The sequence below is a fragment of the Centroberyx gerrardi genome, chromosome 10, assembly GCF_048128805.1.
Source record: "Centroberyx gerrardi isolate f3 chromosome 10, fCenGer3.hap1.cur.20231027, whole genome shotgun sequence".
Taxonomy (NCBI): Eukaryota; Metazoa; Chordata; class Actinopteri; order Beryciformes; family Berycidae; genus Centroberyx; species Centroberyx gerrardi.
Genome location: NC_136006.1, coordinates 13,406,526 through 13,428,238, shown reverse-complemented (window position 1 = coordinate 13,428,238; position 21,713 = coordinate 13,406,526). Strand labels below are relative to the sequence as shown.

The window sequence follows — 21,713 nt, the reverse complement described above, 5'->3', positions numbered from 1 at the left end:
CTATCCCCATATTCCGATTCCTCCCTTCCCTATATGCCTTTCTCTCCATCTCTCTGTCATCCCGCCATCTTTCTTCGCCCCCCTCCCCCCCGTCTCTCTCTTTTCATCTCCTCCCATCCAACTGTGTAGGTGTTCCAGTCAACAGTCGCGTCTCCTCCAAAATCCAGCAGCTGCTCAACACCCTGAAGAGACCAAAGCGGCCGCCGTTGCGAGAGTTCTTTGTCGACGACTTTGAGGAGCTTTTGGATGGTAAGCTGGCTTGGAAGTAATTACACTGCCTCTACCAAATCAATAAATCATGAAAAAAAAGTATCCTTTGCTTTGGTGTGAACAGCATACTGATCAGAGCCTTAAGTGGTTTGTATGCTGGATTTAATGCAAAGACCCCTGCTGTTTTGTGTACGACAGGCTCGAGATTGGATTAGATTAGATTAGATTTTGTATGAATTTTTGTAGCTTTGAAACAAGTTGTTGGTTATCCATTTGGGTTTTTAGCCATTTGTGTGGAACTCATCCAATTCTAAGTTAAAAATGATACATTAACCTTGCCACTCCTAATAAGTAAACAGTCAGGTACACTTTTAGACCAGTGGTTGTTTTTTTTCTGTCTTGGTGGAGCTGAGACCACCAGGTGTGTCAAGGGAGTGGTTAGGAAACACTGGGTGCAGAAACACACACACATACACATACACACACACTGTGGTCCAGCCCTATCTAACCATTTCCTCCATTCCAACCAGTCCATGGTGGGTTTTGGGTGGTACGCAGCCAGGCTGAGTAAACAGTGTGAAAGTGAAAAAGCAGCAGGAATAGTGGTGCATCAGCAGGTAATTGTAAAGCCTCTCTAACTTAGGCGCTGGGACTGCGGCAGGGCAGCTTCGGTGGTCTGCTTGGTGTGAGCAGAAACAGCCCACAGAGCTGAAATGGGAGCAGGCGGACCTCTATCTGTGCCTGTTGGAGCTGTGTTATTTGGCTTGGATACACCTGGCCAGCTCCAGTTAAACATCCCTCAGATTTCAGGAGTCAGAGATTTGAGGATAAAGTCGAGAACAGCGAGGGAGAGAAGGAGGGATAAACCGAAGTGAGGAGGAAGGTTGAAGGAAGGGAGGGGTGAAAGAGGGAGAGAGAAACTTCTGCCTGTCAATAAGCAGTCGCTCCCCCGAGACGGACGAGGCTGAGGTGAGGGAGGGAGAGAAAGAGGGAGAGGTAACAGTCGCTGGGCAGAGAAGAAGAAGCCAGGCGTTAGTAAAGCTTCATCTGGTGGCTTTCTCTCTCATAGGCAACTAATAGTGATATGGACACTAACAGATAAACTTTAAACCACCAAACACTGTCTTCCCACACTCCCTTTATTTACCCACCTTCTTTTAATGAGGTTGTATACTATATAATTCACTATTGTCCCATTTCCTTATACTGAAACAGCTGTTTTTCTGTCAGCATACAGCCATCCAAAAATACACACACAGGGCAACTTTTTCTGCGGCTCAGACAGGCAGCAGCGCACAACGAGCTGGTTCAGCTTTGCTGCTTTAATCACATAGGAACATTTTTTTTTGCCAGTCAACACACAGTTGACTCCCTGCCTCCCGTTATTACCCATTTCTGAGAGATTTACTCATCTTCAACGCACAAAAAATTGCCCAGTGACTGTATCGACTGTATCGACTCCCTCAGACTGATGTCCCTTCCTCCTCCCTGTGTATTTAGTCCAGCAGCCGGATCCCAACCAGCCGAAGCCAGAAGGCCAGCAGATGAGTTCCCTGGAAGGAGAGCCTCTGGGGGTCGTCACCAACTGGCCTCCCTCCTTGCCGGCGGCCTTACAACGGTGGGGCACCACCCAGCCCAAGAGCCCCTGTCTGACCGCACTAGACAATGCTGGCAAGCCCGTTTACACACTCACCTACGGTAGGTATCAACCTGTGGATGATTTTCCTAGAATTAACAATGGAGAAGAGCAGGGGGGGGAAGCAATGTTTTACTTTAATTTCCTAAAAGGAGAGGGGGTGTATTGCATCATTTGTGTCTACATGGGGCGTGCCATCGTCTTTCAACTCTCCTAAAATCACCCCCTGTCATCAATACCCTGTAAAAAACACTAACTATACAATGAATTGTCTCAAAAGAAGACTCATACCTTATTTTTAATCTATTGTTGATCTGAGCTACCGTTTATGTTTGTATTTGACCAGAGGCTTTGATCCACAGGTGTTTTTAAATCATATGAAATACCTGACAGTGTGTGTACTCCTCTGTAGGTAAACTATGGACCCGCAGTCAGAAGCTGGCCTACACTCTTCTTAACAAGCTGAGCACCAGAAACGAGCCTTTACTTCTGCCTGGAGACAGAGTAAGTCATGAAATATTACTGTATGTTAAATAGAAGGAGCGGTAATGCAGACATCATGAGGTCAGTTACATGTTACTTTCCTTCTTACATTTTAGGCATTTAGCTGATGCTCTTATGCAGAGCGATGTTCAAGGAGTGCTGCAGTAGAATGAGCTTCGATTCCTAGATCACCAGTATTACAAATAACTAATAGTAAAGGGGTGCAAAGGCCAGAGCCATAGTGTCCTGATAATAGTGCTAGAAAAAGAAATAAAAAAATAAGAGATAAGAAGAGAAGTAGAAGCTATTGTTTGTACTTCAAGATAAGAGCACATTGGAATGACTAGGCTTGCAGATTTTCATCCCAACAGTATATTCATAATCAATTCAAACCACAATGCCAAACCAAATGCCTATAATATTTATGCTTGGTTTCCATACAGAAAGTTATGTATAAATACGATATGACTATGTTGACCTGCAAGGGGAAGCAAACGTTTGGTTTCAGATCTTGGTCACGATATTTGTTGTTTCTTCTTCCCCCTCCTTCCCTTTTACCGCCTATAGTGTTTCACAGTAAAAATAAATCTATACGTGTTTCTTACTGTCAGAATGCAGACTATGACAGCGAAAGTGTTCATGTGATGTTCCTGCAGGTTGCGCTTGTGTTCCCCAACAACGACCCGGTGATGTTCATGGTGGCCTTCTACGGCTGTCTGCTGGCCGAGCTGGTGCCTGTGCCCATCGAGGTGCCGCTCACCAGAAAGGTAAAGGCGAGCGCCAGTCCTGCCCCAGTCGGCATGCAGATCATCCAGTAACAAAGTGGAACTAACTGGGAATGTACGGACATTTTTGTGTGGCATTTTTTTAGAAACTTGTTCTGTCCTGTGTAGCCAGTGAAGAGCAGTAGTGACCCCTACTGGAAGGACATCTGAATGACTGAATGATAGATAAGACATGAAGACAATAGCAGCTTCAGAACAGTCTGATAATTATGGCATTTGACTGTCGAGATTGAATATTTATTTCCATATCCCTGCTTATTTGCGTAACACCAGAAGGCAGCTGGTTTAAGCCCCAGACAGGCTGTTGTCTTGGTAGTTTGTTGTGTGACTACAACTGTACAAGCAATAATCAATATTATCTCCTAAATGTTCTAATTGCAGAGCATTAGGATGCACTGCAGTCCCCAGTCCGTCCATCAGCTAAAACAAATTCATCCGCGTTAGTTATACAGGCTGAATATTAATGCCTGCTCTTGGTTGCCCTCATAAGTGTGCTGTTAGCAGATGCTGTGCTGTAATTAATGAGATTTGAGTGAGGTGAAATGATGTGTAATGCCAGTCAAAATATTAGATCAGAGGCCAACTGTTTTGGGGAGAAACTCACTCGCTCACTGCCACTAATTTTCTCTGTACCTCTCTGTCAGCCCCCATTTTCTCTCTTTCTTTCTTCCTCTCTCCCTCTCTCTCTCTCTCTCTCTCTCTCTTTCTTTCTGTCTCTCTCACTCCCTGCCTCCCTCCCTCCTCCATTTCTCTCTCTTTCTCCCTCCCACTCCATATCTCTCATGTTTTTTTGCTTTCATGCACAGTAAGGTTTGCGCGGTGGGAGTCTAGCCGTAAGCTAATTTGCGCAGCCAATCAAATATAATAATAATATAGTGTGTGTGTGTGTGTGTCTGTCTATGTCTGTGTTTGTGTGTGTGTCAGATCTTGGATTTCATTCCTGCTATGATTGGGCTTTGAGGCTCAGCGGTAGAGTTTTTAATAGTGACTGGCCGTCACTCTGCCTTCTTGCCTGCTGCTTCTTTGATGTCCTCTGAGGTCTCTTCTTTTTCATCATCTTATCTCTCTCTCTCTCTCCATTACAATTCCCACTTACCTAAGAGCAGCTTTATTGACAGCTTTTACCTTTTGAGTGTTATTGTAGTTAATAGTTAATCTCTGTGCGGGAGAACTGTTGTATTTGTGCCATGTGCGTTAGTATGATCTTTATTCTTTCATCGCCTTCGGTCCCCCAGGATGCAGGAAGTCAACAGATCGGCTTTCTGTTGGGTAGTTGTGGCGTGACGCTGGCGCTGACCACCGACGCTTGTCAGAAAGGCCTTCCCAAAGCACAGACGGGCGAGGTTGCCACCTTCAAAGGTACAGTGTGTTATTATTAATGTGTTTTCATGTTTAAAGTTAACGTACAATATGGTTTCATCTGCATCTGTATTGCCTGACTGATTTAACGTGTCTCTCTGTGCAGGCTGGCCACGGTTGCTGTGGTTTGTGACCGATGGAAAACATGTTGTAAAGCCTCCTAAAGACTGGCATCCTCCAGTACGGGAAGCCAGTAATGACATAGCCTACATAGAGGTTAGTACAGCTTGATTGTTGTCAATGTAGAATGTCAACAATTATATGCATGAAATTAACAAAAGACGAGTTTTTATTTTGGAAAAAAATCATTACTCATTCAAAATCTAGAGGATCTGGTCTGAAAAAATGTTATCATTTTATCAACCAAGCACTTAAGTTACCTAGTATCCATTACAAAGTACTGTCATTTGTTTTCATTTTGTGCTATCAATCATTTTGTAAGAGTAGGTGTCACTTTTTTCAAATGGTGGATATCTAATTTTGGAATGAAACTCTTCAAATGTTGTTACGTGTTTCTCATATCCAGTACAAGACCAGCAAGGAAGGCAGCACCATGGGGATCACCGTGTCCCACTCAGCCATGCTGGCTCACTGTCACGCTCTCACTCAGGCCTGCGGCTACACTGAGGGTGAGTGGGACACTGCGCACTTATTTCTTAAATGACTGTACTTCATTCTGCCCTGTGTCTTCATTCAGAAAACTATCCAACTGGTGATGGTAGGAATCAATAATTTTGATATTCAAGCTCCATAATTTTACCTGCATTACCTTTATGTAGTATTGATCTGATACGGTCGGACAGGGAGACCCCTCATCTGACCTATTAGAGGGTGTAATGAGGGTAATTTCACTGAAGCTGGCCTGGGTCAGTTCCAGTAAGAGAGAGAGAGAGGACTCAACCTCTCCGCTGATGCATTATATATATTATATAGCTGTATGGGTGTCATATGTTAACTAATCATAGATACATTTAACCAAATAGACTTTCAAACCTTCTGAATTTGCTACATTTTCATTATGAAAACTGTCCCTGGTAAATAAATAAATAAATAAATACAAATACAATAAATACATTTTCATGCATCGCTGGCATTTTGAATAAGCTTTTGTTTGGAGAATAGTCTAGAATAGTATAGAATTTCCCTATCATATTGCTCATCCCATCAGAGTGGAATTAAGGTCTAGTTTGATAAGTGTAACTGTGCAGCTGGTTTTGTCTGTTAAGAGTCAGAGCTGCATCAAGTCTACTTAGAGGGAGGGAGAGAGAGAGAGAGAGAGAGAGAGAGAGAGGGAGAATGAAAGATACATCCTCTCCACCAGTGTCCCAGTTTCACCCTAAATAACTCCTAACTGCACCAGCAGCCCCTAGAGAGCCTGCAGGCCTGTTTCTGAGCTTGGTGCTTCACTCATGCACACTACTATCAAGGTCAGGCTTTACTCTTCATTAAGGAAATTGCGTTTTGTAAAAGGTAATAAGAGTATCATAATGAGATTGTGCTACTGAAGAATTGCAACGTAGGAGTTAATTATATTGTAACTGGATATTGTTTTGATGTCTCAACCCCTTTTTGCCCCTCTGACCTTGACAAAATGTGTCTCTCCGACTTGCAGCTGAGACCATAACCAACGTCCTGGACTTCAAGAGAGACGCAGGATTATGGCATGGTGTTCTCACTGTGAGTGGCCTTACGTCCTCTGGTAAAGCTGATAGGCTGGTTATGTAATTAGAAATAGAAGAGATCTGCGTTCAATTTGCAGATAAAAAAAAAAAGTCTGATTTATTTGGACTGACGTTTTGCCCATCAGGGCTTTATCAGTATGTGAACGCATTCACACTAATGAAGTCCCGACGGGCGAACACATCTTGTCTAATAAATCAAGACCTTTTAATCTGTAAGAGAAATGCGGACGTCTTCTTTCTCTGATTACTTGACTTCACTGGATCAACACACAACCAGAAACGACTAAGAAACACAAGGGAGTAAGGTTCACCGAGCTTTGATTAACTGGTGGTAGACGCGCTGTAGAATTTCAATACAGCCCATAATGTCTGACCTGCTGTTGCATGTTTGAATGCCAAAACGGACACAGCAGTAGCAACGTCGCACGAAACACTGACACATTTATTCACTACACTAGCAGGTAGTGATGAAATCTTGTCATGACTTGCACTTAATGCATGCAATATGTTTACCAAGACATCATGTACTTACTTATGATGCACTTATGACATACAGTATTTTGATGTTTGTCTGTCTGTTTTTCACTGCAGAGTGTCATGAACCGGATGCACGTGATCAGCATTCCTTACTCTCTGATGAAAGTCAACCCCCTCTCCTGGATACAGAAGGTGCACACATACAAAGGTGAGGGCCAGTTGTCTTATATACAGTAGCACCCCTCTCTGCCCATTGCGTCAGAGCCTTTCCCTAGGAGGAGGGATGTAGCGAAGGGAAAACCCACCTAATCTCACTTAAATTGGACGGTGAACACACGCTGTTAGCTGTAAAACAGCTTACCCACATTTTTAAACTGATATTCTGATCTTTTATGATATAAATTCATAGCTTTCATTATAGTGAATTGTATCAATTGTATCTGTATTCTGAAAAGATAGATTTTTTGTTTTATATAGGTGGTAGTTCACCCAGCTTTTTGTTATCGCTTCATCAGTGTCTGTGAGGTTGAATCTATGAGACTGGGGCTACATCCAGAGAGATCTTTCTTCTCATAACGTTATTTGATTCTCCTCACAGATCTGACAGGGGTGGAAGCATTAAAGCAATAGTTTGTTTGCGTCATTGATTTCTAGTACAATCATGTTAGATCAGCGAGGGTCGAGGAGAGGAGGCCTGTTGTCTTGAATGAAACTCAGCTCTGGTCTGGACCGAGCTCCGCTGCTGAGTCACCTGTTGGCAACTGAGTCAGACCGCGCTCCTATTCGCTCGCAGGCTTTGTAATTTGTGATTGGCTGTCTGGCTTGGTTGATAGAGGTATTGATTGGCTGATTCTATTGTGACCCTGTCTCTCTGTCTGTGTGTGTACTGCTTGTCTGTCTGTGTGTGTGTGTGTGTGTGTGTGTGTGTGTTCCTGGCACAGCGCGGGTAGCAGTGGTGAAGTCGAGGGACATGCACTGGTCTCTGCTGGCCCAGAGAGACCAGAGAGACATCAGCCTGAGCTCGCTGCGCATGCTGATCGTAGCCGACGGAGCCAACCCATGTGAGTCTACTACCAGACGCTCAGTTAACCAAATCTCATAACTCCAACCTTATTAAAAAACCCTACGGCCACAGAATATTCTTATTGATTTGCTTTGTCTGTGGGTGGGTTTGTTGTCTGCTTGTGTACCTGTTTGACTGCCTCTATATATATATATATGTGTGTGTGTGTGTGTGTGTGACCACAGGGTCGATATCCTCCTGCGATGCCTTCCTCAACGTGTTCCAGGCACGTGGGCTGCGACCTGAGGTGATCTGTCCATGTGCCAGCTCCTCAGAAGCCATGACTGTCGCCATCCGCAGGTAGGCTGCTGTTACTGCACCGCATTAGAACAAAGCAACCTGCCACTGCTCTCCGTTACTGTGCTGTTATATCACACTGCGTTTGCAACATCAGCTGAATCTTTAAGGGAGAGGGAGGTCGGTGCCGAGCAGTTTGCTTGTCCATGCTTCTTGAACACAAGGACTTTCACAACTTTCTGCTGATCATGGGGCTTAATTATGCAGGAGGATTATGATGATGTTTAAAACATGGAATGCCATTTGGTTTGAGAATTATGTGTCCAGAAATGGTGTAGTGGAGGCACATGTATCCCCACAGACCTAGGATCCTTCATTACTGCCTTAATAAAGAAAATGTACGAAGGGAGTGAACGGCCCACTCTCCTTTTAAAGAAAATAAAGAATTCATGTTATGACCTTGGATAGCACTAGCATCATACCCATACAAACTGAGGGAGGCACATTCCCACATTTCCTAGTGGGTGAAAGGCAGGGGAAAAGGAGGAACATACTTTCTGCTGTTGTGATTAGAGCAAACTGCTCATTTTTCAACAAATGATAGTTACAATAAGTTGGTTGTAGAACGTCCTGGATGTCTTCAGCAGCAATGAGTCTTTCTAATATTTGTTTACATTTCTCAAGGTGGTGCATGTGTTTCACTGTGTTGCAGCAGTAATGAGTGTAATCATATTAATGTCTGTGTCCTGCAGACCTCCAGAAATGGGTGTTCCTCCTCCAGGGAAGGCGGTGCTGTCGATGGGCGGGCTGAGCCACAGTGTGATCCGTGTGGACACAGAGGAGAAGCTCTCTGTCCTCACTGTGCAGGATGTGGGACAGGTCATGCCTGGAGGTACGCTGCGGCAGATAATAACATTTTGCTGAGGTTGATGAGTACGCTGCTGAGACTAACTTGACACTGACTGGATGGTATCTTTGGCTCTGGGTGGTGCTGCCTTCATATTTGCCAGTCGTGAGAGTGAATATCATCAAATGCACGGGGACTTTTTATGATCACTTTATTTGGTCTGGGAAAACTTTGCACCCTAGCAAGAATATTTCTGCTGTCTAGAGTTTCCTTTATGTCCCGTCACCATGGTACATGATATGCAGGACATTCTGTCTGTCTGTCTGACTGTCTGACTGTCTGACTGACTGACTGACTGACTGACTGACTGACTGACTGACTGTCTGTCTGACTGTCTGTCTGTCTGTCTGTCTGACTGACTGACTGACTGACTGACTGACTGACTGACTGACTGACTGTCTGACTGTCTGTCTGACTGACTGACTGACTGACTGACTGTCTGACTGTCTGTCTGACTGACTGACTGACTGACTGACTGACTGACTGACTGACTGACTGACTGACTGACTGTAGACAGATTCTTGTGAGCACAATAACTCAGGAACAACACATGATAGAAACTTCATACTTACACCAAACTTCTCTCTATAGAGTAGTTGATCTGATTAGATTTTGGAGCACCTTGCTGCAAATATTTGGATATTAATGAAGAAAAACCTTCCTTCATTAATCCATCCTTAATGCTTTAATATAGGGAGTTGATATTAATACCACCCATGTGTTATGTGAAGATAAGTATGTTGACCTTGAAATATTTCCAAGTTAGTGCATTAATTGGCTTAATTAATGGCCTAATTAGTATAACTGATTTTTAATATATCATGGTGATTACGGCTGGACATTAGACAGCTCAAGTGCCTTTTGTTTGTAATATAACTTAATTTGTATAGAATGTTTAAAAACAGAACTACAAAGTGCTTTGAGGGCAACAATGATTAACAAAAGCCAAATAGATAAACAATAGATAATGCCAGTCATGAATTAAAAACAGGATTAACAAAGAATAAAACAAGCAAATCCAACAAGAATAAAATTGGGAAACAAATTTATACGTCTGCTTTAAATGGTAATTCATTGTTTCTAATCTCCCATCCTAAATGACGATGTCATCATTGTGCGTCCCCAGCGCTGGTCTGTGTGGTGCGGGTGGAGGGGACTCCCTATCTCTGTCAGACAGACGAGGTTGGAGAGATCTGTGTGAGCTCAGGTAGCACCGGCATCGCCTACTACGGCCTCCCTGGCATGACCAAGAACATCTTTGAGGTGAGTACTTACCTGCTGGAAGAGTGCTAGTGTCACAGCTTTTGTTGTTTATTGGTCTAAATATCACTAAATGTGTAATAAATGTAGATTTTGTGGATCTTCTATAGCCCTGTGTTGTGTATGTGAAGGGTGGGAATGATTGATTGCACTAATTCAAAACAATTGATAGCTTTTTAAAGGATAGCGAGTAATAGCTCACCGCAAAATGAAAGTTCTGCAGTCATCATGTCAGTTGCAACTCCGATTTAAAGTTCGTAGGACCACCAAACACAAAGAATTAACCCAGTTAGAGCAGTGCCATCTCAGCGTTCTCCCAAACAGTTAAAGTGATTGGTCTCTGGTGGTTTAGAGTTCCAAAAAGGGCATAAAGTAACTATCATATCCTTTAAACAGTTCATGCAGCATAATCCAAGTGTTTTGTAGCCAAACGAATGCAGCTCGAGTCCAAAAGGCCTATATTTACCAAATTATGTAGCGTTATTCTAGGTAAGGCTAACGGTAAATTCTTCTTCTTGTGTTGTGCGTGTACATATGCACTCATGCTCATGTGTATTTAATAGCATCGTTTCTTTTTGCAGACCATCCCAGTAACATCGTCTGGAGTTCCAATCAGTGACAGACCCTTCACCAGGACCTCACTCCTGGGCTTTGTGGGACCAGTAAGTTCAGCCTCATTATCCTAACGTCTTTTTACCACCCTTATGTTACTGTCTAAGGAAAACTGTCGTGATTTAGGATGCATTAAATGTGATCTCTTACCAAGCTATGCTGGCTATCGCCTTCACATTTTGTATAGATGATGTAAAGATAGATGACTCAAATGTTTCAGTATTTTTTAACACAGCAGCAGTCAGAAATGCTGGTAATTGTTTGTTATTCTTACGCATGTCCACCCAGTTTGCACCCGCTCTCTTTCTGGAGCTGAGAGTGCCATTCTGTTGTTTAAGGACATGGCTGCTCAAGGACTTTACAAGAGTAAAGGGGTTTTAGTGTTGGCTGATATAGCATGTAGTCCTTTAGTAAAATCTCCTCAGATCCAGTAACATTCAACGTCTACATTGTTGTCTACATTGTTGTCTACATTTACTGTATGTTCTGAACTGAACCTTGTATGGACACAGATGGGGTACATGTCCACATCTAACCATGTCTACTTTGTGTCTCCCAACAGGACAACCTGGTGTTTGTGGTGGGGAAGATGGATGGGCTGATGGTGGTCAGTGGGCGGAGACACAACGCTGATGACGTGGTCGCCACGGCACTGGCAGTGGAGCCCATGAAGTTTGTTTACAGGGGGAGGTAAAGGAGCAGGGAGCGTAAAAATGATGCAAAATTTTAAAACTCTACAATCTGTCATATCTGCAATTGACACTTTGTATCTTCTCAAACTGTTTTTGTCCCTTAGAGTGTATATGACAGCAACATTAGACAGACCTGTGTAATTGTATGAGTACACTGTAGTTGTAACAGTGTTGTTTTATGTTGCGTGTTGCAGGATAGCGGTGTTTTCTGTGTCAGTGCTACATGACGAGAGGATCGTTGTTGTGGCAGAGCAGCGGCCAGACGCCTCTGAGGAGGACAGCTTCCAGTGGATGAGCCGAGTCCTTCAGGTGCTGCACTGTCCTCACACACAGACTGATGCATACTGTCACTCAGTTATATCTAATTTAGTCCAATTCAAAATGTTTTTGTAGTTGGTTTAGTGTAGTGTTTTAATTTGCACATACACTACCAGTCAAAATCAATTACGATCTAAAGGCTTATGCTTAAATGCTTGAAATTAGTTTTTTAGACAAATATAAATAGTGAAGTTGATGCCTGTTTGAATTTCTTTCCAAAGCCTTTGCCTTTCCATCAAGGCAAAGGGTGGCAACTTTAAAGAATCTAAAATATAAGATAGTTTTGATTTGTTAGTCCATTTGTGTTATTTCATAGTTTTGATGTCTTTACTATTATTCTAAATGTGAAAAATAGTAAAAATAAAGAAAAATGTGTGTCCATACTTTTGACTGGTAGTGTACAAAAAAAAAAAATTACAGATGAAAAAACAACCCAAGGGGCTTATTAAAATATCTTATCTCCAAAACAAATTAAGAACTCGGCTTAATTCGATAATGAAACCTAAAAGACCACAAAACTCCTGATGATAGTGTGAAATTAAAACAAATTCCCCTGTTTTATTCGACAGCTTTACTCATCCTCTGGCTCTACCCTTCCCTTTTGTGTATGCATTCCCTGTCTGTATCCAGGCCATAGACAGCATCCACCAGGTGGGGGTGTACTGCCTGGCTCTGGTGCCCGCCAACACGCTGCCCAAGGCCCCCCTGGGTGGCATCCACATCTCTGAGACCAAACAGCGCTTCCTGGAGGGCGCCCTGCACCCCTGCAATGTCCTCATGTGCCCCCACACCTGCGTCACCAACCTGCCCAAGCCACGACAAAAACAGCCAGGTAGGAGCAAGCATCATTCATATTGTACAGAATAAGAAACAAAATCCACCTTGATAACTACCACTATTCCATTTCTTTGTGTTTTTTTCTTTCTTTCCTTTTTTCTTTCAAAAATCATTGTGATTATTGTTGATAAAAGGATATTGATATTGGTGCTAATGTTACTGACAATTCTGATGATGCTGATGGATTTGGTTGTGTCGGACAGAGGTTGGTCCTGCTTCTATGATAGTGGGCAACCTGGTGGCAGGGAAGAGGATAGCCCAAGCCTGCGGGAGAGACGTGGCCCAACTGGAGGACAATGACCAGGCACGTAAGGTAGATAACCATCCTCATTTCACCCTCTCATCTCCTCTACGCACACACACAGGTAAGGAACAATTCCCTGAGTCTGAGTGGGATCTGAAATACCTGTTGTTGATTTAGTGTGCTTAACACAATAATACGAGGGCAATGGTTTTCACTTTTGGAGCGACTCCCTCTGTCCTGTTGTGGCAAAGCTAGCTGAATTGACAGGTGTTTGGTACAGTTTTGACCCAGATTCACCTCATACTGCTTCCACCATCCATTACTATACTCTCATCAGCTTCCCATGTACCTCATAATGTCCTTCATCCATTTAGAAAAACCCACCTCATGCCCCCATGCTCAGTGAATTCACCACTTGTGTCGTGAGTCATTATTGTCTCAGTATGTGTCTGACTTTGCTGTGTGTTACTGTCATTCCTCTGTAGTTGCTGTCTGACTTAATCTTGTGTGTCTGTCTTTCCTATATAGTTCCTATACATGCAGGATGTGCTACAGTGGAGAGCTCAGGCCACTCCAGACCACCCACTCTTCCTTGTACTTAATGCTAAGGTACTGCCTTTCTGTTTCCCCATCTACTTTCCATGATCTGGATGAATCAGATGTATGATGGTTATTATATTAGGGATGAAAGGCAATTATTATCCTTGAAGTTATAATTGGTATATCTGTAATTATGTTTAGAGAAACAGTTGTAAGATGAATGTACATGAGTGTAACACATGTTGTTGTCTTTATTCTTCAGGGCACGGTGGCTAGTACAGCTTCCTGTCTGCAGCTGCACAAGCGGGCAGAGCGGGTCGCCGTGGCGCTGATGGAGAAGGGACGCCTCAACACCGGGGACCATGTAGCATTAGTCTACCCACCAGGTAAGAGGGTTAGGGTTACCTCTTCTTTCAGTTCTCTCCTTTAGGAGATTGTCTCACAGAAATCCCTGACTTTTCAAGTCTTCTATCTATTATATATACTGCTACACCAGTCGAGACACGAGGGTCTTTTTCAAGAGAGTTTTGAATACAGCAGTGGAAAAAAGAAATTAATGGAGATGCTAAAAAAATATATTTTCATAGTCATGCTCCAGTCTCACCACTAGCATAGTAAATGAATGGCTTCATTTAAAAAAAAGAAAAAGCTTTAAAAAATTCAATGCTTGAAATTCATCAGTCACTATTTAAAAAAACACAGGTTCTATCATCAAAAACATAATTGGATTTTGAATGCAAAGGTTTTAAAATGACTCTTAAGTACTTAAATAGTAACTCATAATGTGCTTTACATAATTGCTGGTAATTATTTTGTACAAGCAGATGTCATGTTTTTTTCAAATGGTGGCCAGCTCATTTTGGAATAAAACTCAAATGGTCTCTTTTGCCTTATTTTGCCTATGTTTGCCCAACAACAAAAAAAAATACCTTTTCTAATTTTCCTTAACTTTCCACTTATACGGTCTTGCTGTGGTCACTGGAATATTACCAGGGCGCTGATCATGACCCTTCCACTCCTTACTAGTGATCTAGAAATCTAAGCTTATTCTACTGTACTCATTGTGGATATGACTGTCAGATAATTGTCTAAAATGTCAAATGTAAAAAAATCCTTTGTGCCCAGGTATCGACCTGATTGCCACCTTCTATGGCTGCCTGTACGCTGGCTGTGTGCCCGTCACCGTCAGACCGCCTCACCCGCAGAACCTGGCCACCACCCTGCCCACCGTCAAGATGATTGTCGAGGTAACACAGACTCTGTTGACCTGCACCAAAATGCAGACTAAATCCCGCTCAGTACAATTATTCCAGTTATTATACCTGACAATCTTAGGGTTAAAAAATATGAATTCATATTTATAGAAAATAATAGAAGGATGCTTATCCTAACAGCTGTTCTCTTAGTTGAACTGTGTGAAAGATTAGTCATGTAATCGATGTAGTATGAATATAGTATCTGTGTGTTAAAGGTCAGTAAGTCGGTGTGTATCCTGACCACCCAAGCAATAATGAAGCTGCTGAAATCCAAAGAGGCTGCTGCCGCTGTGGACGTCAAAAGCTGGCCCATGGTGCTGGACACAGGTGAGTTATGCACACACACACACACACACACACATACTTTCACACACATATGTCTTTAGATTGCATTCTCTTGTCCAGAGTTGCAGCTGTAGTGCAGGTTTCTGAGTACAGCATCAGTAAATTATACTCCTCCTCTCCCTCTGTTTGCCTTCCAGATGATCTCCCCAGGAAGAAGAGCCCCCAGATCTACAAGCCTCCCACCCCAGAGATGTTGGCCTACCTGGACTTCAGTGTGTCCACAACAGGAATCCTAGCAGGGGTCAAGGTACTGGAGTGATGTTGACAGGGACGTTGTATATTGAAGGAAGTGTAGATACACTTTATAAGCACAAACTTATAAGCATCAACAATGAGAGAGAAATATCTTCTCCTCTCTTATTACTGCATCCCAAATGATAAACCTCAGCAACATTTAGTCCACAGTCTCCAATTGGTGGGTACCCAAGTGGTGGTTAGTCTGCCAGGTGACAGTATGGCATATTGAGTAGGGAAACTGTAGTAAAAGTCTTGGGTTCAAGCCCTCCTTGCTGAAGTGTCCTTGAGCAAGATACCGAATCCCTACCAGCTCAAGACGTGCTGTTCTGCAGCTGAGCCTGACCTCTGACCTCCCTGTCGCCTCTTCTAGATGTCCCACGCTGCCACCAGTGCCTTGTGTCGCTCCATCAAGCTGCAGTGTGAGCTCTACCCTTCCCGGCAGATCGCCATCTGTCTGGACCCCTACTGCGGCCTGGGCTTCGCTCTCTGGTGCCTGTGCAGGTAAAACAGCAACTCTGACAGTATGCAAACCAAAGGGAACGGCAGCAAAATCATAAATCCAGTCAGCAGTGTCACAGAGGCCCAGAGGTGATATTGTGGTTTTGAGCCCGATCTACTGGAGCTAGCATCGGGCCAAGTGCTGCTAGAGACCTTCCTCCTGTGTCTCCCCTCTCAGCCTTCCAACTGCCCACTCTTCCTATTATACAAATATAAATATTTGTTCACTATTACTTTATATATATCTATATATCGAAATTCAATATATTGCAATACAAAAATATGACAGTAAGTATCGTGGGGCAGAAAAATTAACCGCAATATTAGCTACATTTTATTCTGCTGTAGTAATCACAAATTTTAATCATTTCATAATTTCTTTCTATGGAACTATATTATTTGCACTTTGTTATGACATTTTTAAATTATTGTTTACATTCTAGCAAGCCAGTGTCATTGCTAGAAAGATTTGTGGCTCAGAAATTAACGTAATTCTGCACAGTTATATTTTATTGTCATTGAACTTATATTTATTTACATTGTATCATGGTTGTATCGAATCCCATCGCGAGATAAGCATATCGTCCCATCCCTATACTACTAATCATTTTTATCTGAATGTATGTGTGTTTGTCTGCGTGCCTGTGTGTGTGTGTGTGTGTGTGTGTGTGTGTGTGTGTGTGTGTGTTTGTGCGTGTCTCTGGTTCCAGTGTGTACTCGGGCCACCAGTCCATCCTGGTGCCTCCTCTGGAGCTGGAGACCAATGCGTCTCTGTGGCTGGCAGCAGTCAGCCAGTACAAAGTGCGCGTCACTTTCTGCTCTTATTCTGTCATGGAGATGTGCACCAAGGGCCTGGGTTCACAGACAGAAGCACTGCGGGTCAGTACTGTACGTCTCTTCAAATGTCAAATGGTTTCCAAAGGGGAGTCAAGCAATTGCACCGTTTGCTCCTACAAAATTTAATGGCTCTCCTTTAATAACTATTTTTCCCACGGCACTGCCGCCACGGCGCTGTGAGTATCAAGAGGCAAATTCAGAGCAGTCAGGGGTGAAACACTTCACTCCTCTGTGTCTGTGTGCTTCATTACAGTGTGCAGCACTTGAGGAAATGATTTTCTACAAATCATGTTGCTCAGTGAGCGGTATCTATTTAATAAAAGGGAGTAAAAGTTCTGTTATTGCGAAAGTGTAACTTTGAAACGGCTCATCTTTTCACACAACTCCCACAATCTTCTTTGCATATTAATAAAGAACTATACATCATTGGGACTGAACAGAATTTGTGCTCATTGTTCTTTAATTACTCTTTTTGCTAATCTCATCCTTTTTTTCTCCAACCTATAGTTGCGGAATGTGAACCTGTCGTGCGTGCGGACGTGCATGGTGGTGGCGGAGGAGCGGCCGCGCATCGCACTCACCCAGTCCTTTTCGAAGATCTTCAAGGACTTGGGGCTTTCGCCGCGCGCCGTCAGCACCACCTTCGGCTGCAGGGTCAACGTGGCGGTCTGTCTGCAGGTGAGCATGAGGAGCGGGAGGAGGGGAGGAGGGTTAAAGAGGTCAAGGGTCCAAGATGGTTATTGTGTCTGGGCATGCTGTGAAGACCAAACCTGGCTGTGATTCCATGCAATATGTCAGGTTCACTTCAAAGAAATCCATGAAAAACATGGGATTGGCAGCACTCCAAAGGACCAGTGGTGGCTGGTGCATTTTTGTCCAGGGGGGGCTATACCAAAAATCAAGCAAACATGTACTCAAAGCCATATGACTCAACAAATAAAGAATCCTTGAATCCTTGAATCCTTGAAACTATACTATTATATTATATAGGGCCTACTTTAAGGCGTGTTGCCCACTTTTCTGCACAATACAGCACTACTACGATTAAAAACATTGTAAAAGACCAACACACCACATATTTAGCTTCTATCTCACCTCTGTAGCTACCCTCTGAAGTTCACCTGGTCCCAGTGTGCGGCGTTTCTTGCCCAGCTGCTGCTGAGATACACTGCCGCTATGTTCTCCACAGAGACAACGTCAACGTCAACGTCAACGTCAACGTCAACGTCAACGTCAACAACTCATTCTGGCGGCGCATTTTATGACTCGCTCTCTGCTGCCTGCCACCTAGTGGTTGGGCAGTGGTGTCAGCAGCTGCATTCAGACAAATGCTGTCGGGGCGCCGGTGCTATGCGCCCCAACAAGCTCCTATCTCTTGTATTGAAGAGGAGCGAACTTGTACAACTTATAACGAGAGTCAATGGGCAAAGATTCTTGCGCCCCAGGCCGGAAATACCTGACCTATCAGTAACTTTAGACAACGTAGAACATTTTTAATCTACATTTTATTGCAGATTATACATTTTACTCACTAACTATATAATATTTACCTTGCTCATTTAAAAAAATATATATAAATAAAAATATATTTCAAAGTAATTTTTTAAAGTCTTATTCAATGAAAGTCTAGGATGTGGGGAGTGGTGGGGCGGCGCCCTAGCACCCTCTATTGGCCAGCCGCCACTGCAAAGGACTAAAGCAAGATTAAACCTCGTGGCTTGATGTGACCATCAATAAAAACGTGGTATAATTGGATCTTGCCTTTTAAAACATATTTTGGAGCGCCGCCATTCCCATGTTTTTCATGGAGTTTTGAGAGGTTGTTTTTTTTTTTTTTTTTTAGTTCTCGGCAGGCACCCAGCCAGAAGGTTGTACAAACAGACACACCTGCCCTACGTTGTTCTTTTTCAGATTAATTGGTATATATGCTAGGCTTTGTCCTTTCCAAGAAGTGAGGTGAACCATGGTGAGGGTAAAGGGATTATGCAAGTGCCAGAGTAGCTAGTGCTGAGTGCAGAGAAAAGAAATTGTGCCAGAGAAGGGAGACGAAGGAAAGAATGGGAATGATGGGATAGGAAAGGGAAAGAAGAATCATGCAGAATGGATGATGAGATGTTTTTGAACTACTACAAAAAATACCATGTACTGAGTTGCTGTGTTTAGAACAGAAGTACACCCTTCATGATTGTTTCATCCTTCATGTTTTTTTATCTGTGGTTTCCTTTTAGTCTCAGAGTTTCTCGGTCTGACTGTTCATCATTTCTCTTTTCTGTGATTCCTGTCTCCCTTCTATGTTTTGTTTTATTCTTTGTTTGTCCGGGTCTTTGGTGATTTTGTGCGTATGTGTGTGTGTGTGTGTCTGTCTGTCTGTGGCCATGTGTGTGCATGTGTGTCCTTGTATATATCTTTATCTTTCTGCCCCTGCCCTGTCCCCTCCCGTCAGCCCAACAGGCTAGGGAAACTGGCTGAGCAGGTACTGTGAGATAAGAGTGGCTGCTTCATCACTGGGCTGCCGCTGGGTTCATGTGTGTGTGTGTGTGTGTGTGTGTGTGTGTGTGTGTGCGCACGTGTGTGTGTGTGTTGGTTTTTTCCCCTGCATGATGTCCAAAGATGTTTAACCTTGAACTACTCAGGTTTCTCTCGCTTTCCCTTTTTCTCTGACAAGCTCCAGCTCCACCTAGCCTCTGTTCATTTTAGTTGAACCTAATCTAAAGCCTGGTCCAGGGCCATGTTGCTTTCTGATGAGGTTGTATGTGATGCAGAACATTACATCATTAGCTGGCAGCATGGGTTGTGCCTTGATGAAGTCGTTTTGGGAACAGTTCTAATTCACAGTGTCTTTGTGCCATCTCAAACCTTACAATCTGTTGATGATTAGGCGAAGGAAGGGATTCACTCCAAAACGTGATATATATTGGAAATACTGTATATTGCCATCTGAAATGTATTTGTCAATCTCACACTCACACACACACACACACACACACACACACACACAGAGAATGTTACCTAAAGTATTAAAAGTAAAAGTATTTTATAAGAGAAAATCATGACATGATTCATAACTAGTTTAGTTTCAGCCTACCAAAAAGCCCACACATAAAAAACCTGCACATTAATGAAAACTAAAAACATTTCACACACATTTTAATTTCATTGTGACAAGATAGTTATAGTTCAGTTTTTTCCACTTACGACAGTGATTTTTACCACCTAGTTTTCATCTTAGTTTTAGTTTTAGTTTACCATAATAACCTTGACAGGAACCCATGATGCTCTTTTATTTCACACCAGCATTCATTTTGTCCATTCTATTGGATGAGCCAACATGTTAGTCAGGTTTATGCAAGGCAGTGTGTGTGACAATAGTGAATGATTTTAATCAAGCTGATCAGATTGACGACTTTGGTTTGATGGCAAAGACTCAATCTCTGGATTGAATCTTGTTGATGCTTTCCAAAAAAACGCTTTGATGCTGAAAGCTCTGCTTGGCTAGACGCGCTCATGTTCCCCGGCTCATTAAACTCAATTAGCCCGTCTGTGTTTGGCTGTGACCTGTCAGAAAACCATACAGGAACAACATTGCTAGCTTGTGCTGTGGCTTTACACTGGCAGTGGAAAGATGGAAAACATCATTTGTTGTGATTAGTGTTGTAGCAGAAATATGATGAATCACAAAGTAGCAGGAATCAATAGAACAATCAGTGTTTCGTACCTGACAACCAGAATCAATGCTTGAGAAATGGTACAATTAGAGTTAAACTGCATGGCAGAGTTATAGACATTAAACCATAGATAAAAAATTATACAGTTAGAATTAGTTCTGACATTTGTGTGCCCTTTTGTTGCAGAAGATAAACATTTTTTTTTTCATTTATAATTTCTTCTAGGCTTCTATTACAGTTGTAACTGGCACTGAAAACGCACAGGCTGGAGATATCAGGCAAAATGAAATAAACCGTGCTACAGTTAGTGACAGTTTCTGTGGTGACGTGGTTGAGTCTTGCCCAATCCCTGACCATCATAGCCTGGCTGGTTGGCTTCTGGCTGCCCCCCCGCTTTGTCAACAGTTCTACCATAAGCAGTGTATTAAGCAGCTTCCACCTCCCCTCCACCCGGGCAAGATACAGTATTTAGTGTCATTAGGGGTGTAAGACTTTATAGACACGTGTCCCATTCTGCCTGTCTTCCCCCAGGGCACAGCGGGACCGGACCCTACCACCGTCTACGTGGACATGAGAGCGCTACGGCATGACAGGTAGGGGGCGCCACTCCAGCATCTCACTCTGAGCACAACAGCTGTCTTTGACACGAGCTAATAGACGCCTATAGATGCACATCATGCTGTTAGTTTTGGTCTATGGATGTTGAAGTGAAACAGGACAAATTCAGGCATTCTATTGCATTATATGATTATAGTATTAGTACATAATTATCTAATATATAAAATTATTGTTGCTCTTATTATCGTTTTGTTCATTTTGTTTAACCCTTTTTTCCCTCACATTTCCTTATAAACCTGGCTTGTTAGCTTATATTGTTTTTCAAATCTTGAGCTTTATTTTTCCAGTGATTGTGATTTGCCATTTTTTTTTTATTTATTTTTTTTTATATGACGTGTGTGTGTGTCTTCTGCAGGGTTCGTCTAGTAGAGAGAGGTTCACCACACAGCTTGCCCCTGATGGAGTCTGGGAAGGTACGACGCCATGCAAACACACACCATTCACCTTTATTATTATTGTGACTACATGCACCTTTTTCAAACTGTAGTGGTAATTTGAGATATGACTCCCTGCCCTTCTAGATCCTTCCAGGAGTGAAAGTGATCATTGCCAACACAGAGACTAAAGGTCCCTTGGGAGACTCCCATCTAGGAGAGGTGAGTCAGCAGGCCATCTGGGGAGAGGAGCCTGTTTTAGCTGGCTGTGGCCCACATTGAGGATTTATTATTTGTCAGAAACAACATCGCTTGAAAGTCTAGTGGGTTAGAATGAAATGCAAGTATACCACAGCTCATATCTCAAAAAGCTCACTGCAGTGACCCACAAACAGGCATGTTGTGATTTTATCAATAATCGTGTCCAAATAAGAACAGGAATAAGAACTTTTTTGTTTACATTTTTATTTCCAATCAACAAACCATACATCCATACATTCATTCTTATCATGTTTTTTTTTCTTGGATGAGAAGCACTGCC

At 42.8% G+C, this 21,713-nt stretch overlaps 1 protein-coding gene across 1 annotated transcript in view; it reads left to right on the top strand.

Annotated features, from left to right (window-relative positions):
* dip2a (disco-interacting protein 2 homolog A) overlaps nt 1-21,713 on the top strand; it is a 98,520-nt gene that overhangs the window by 73,389 nt on the left and 3,418 nt on the right. The window contains 29 exon segments of the mRNA XM_078285984.1: nt 130-249; nt 1,711-1,908; nt 2,259-2,350; nt 2,986-3,096; nt 4,350-4,473; nt 4,580-4,689; nt 5,000-5,102; nt 6,086-6,150; nt 6,747-6,840; nt 7,574-7,693; nt 7,881-7,995; nt 8,685-8,824; nt 9,966-10,102; nt 10,681-10,761; nt 11,274-11,401; nt 11,598-11,712; nt 12,352-12,553; nt 12,762-12,871; nt 13,331-13,411; nt 13,605-13,728; nt 14,468-14,589; nt 14,814-14,925; nt 15,081-15,190; nt 15,551-15,681; nt 16,389-16,557; nt 17,023-17,193; nt 20,712-20,773; nt 21,154-21,211; nt 21,320-21,394. Of these exon segments, the coding sequence (XP_078142110.1) occupies nt 130-249; nt 1,711-1,908; nt 2,259-2,350; nt 2,986-3,096; nt 4,350-4,473; nt 4,580-4,689; nt 5,000-5,102; nt 6,086-6,150; nt 6,747-6,840; nt 7,574-7,693; nt 7,881-7,995; nt 8,685-8,824; nt 9,966-10,102; nt 10,681-10,761; nt 11,274-11,401; nt 11,598-11,712; nt 12,352-12,553; nt 12,762-12,871; nt 13,331-13,411; nt 13,605-13,728; nt 14,468-14,589; nt 14,814-14,925; nt 15,081-15,190; nt 15,551-15,681; nt 16,389-16,557; nt 17,023-17,193; nt 20,712-20,773; nt 21,154-21,211; nt 21,320-21,394 (3,380 nt within the window).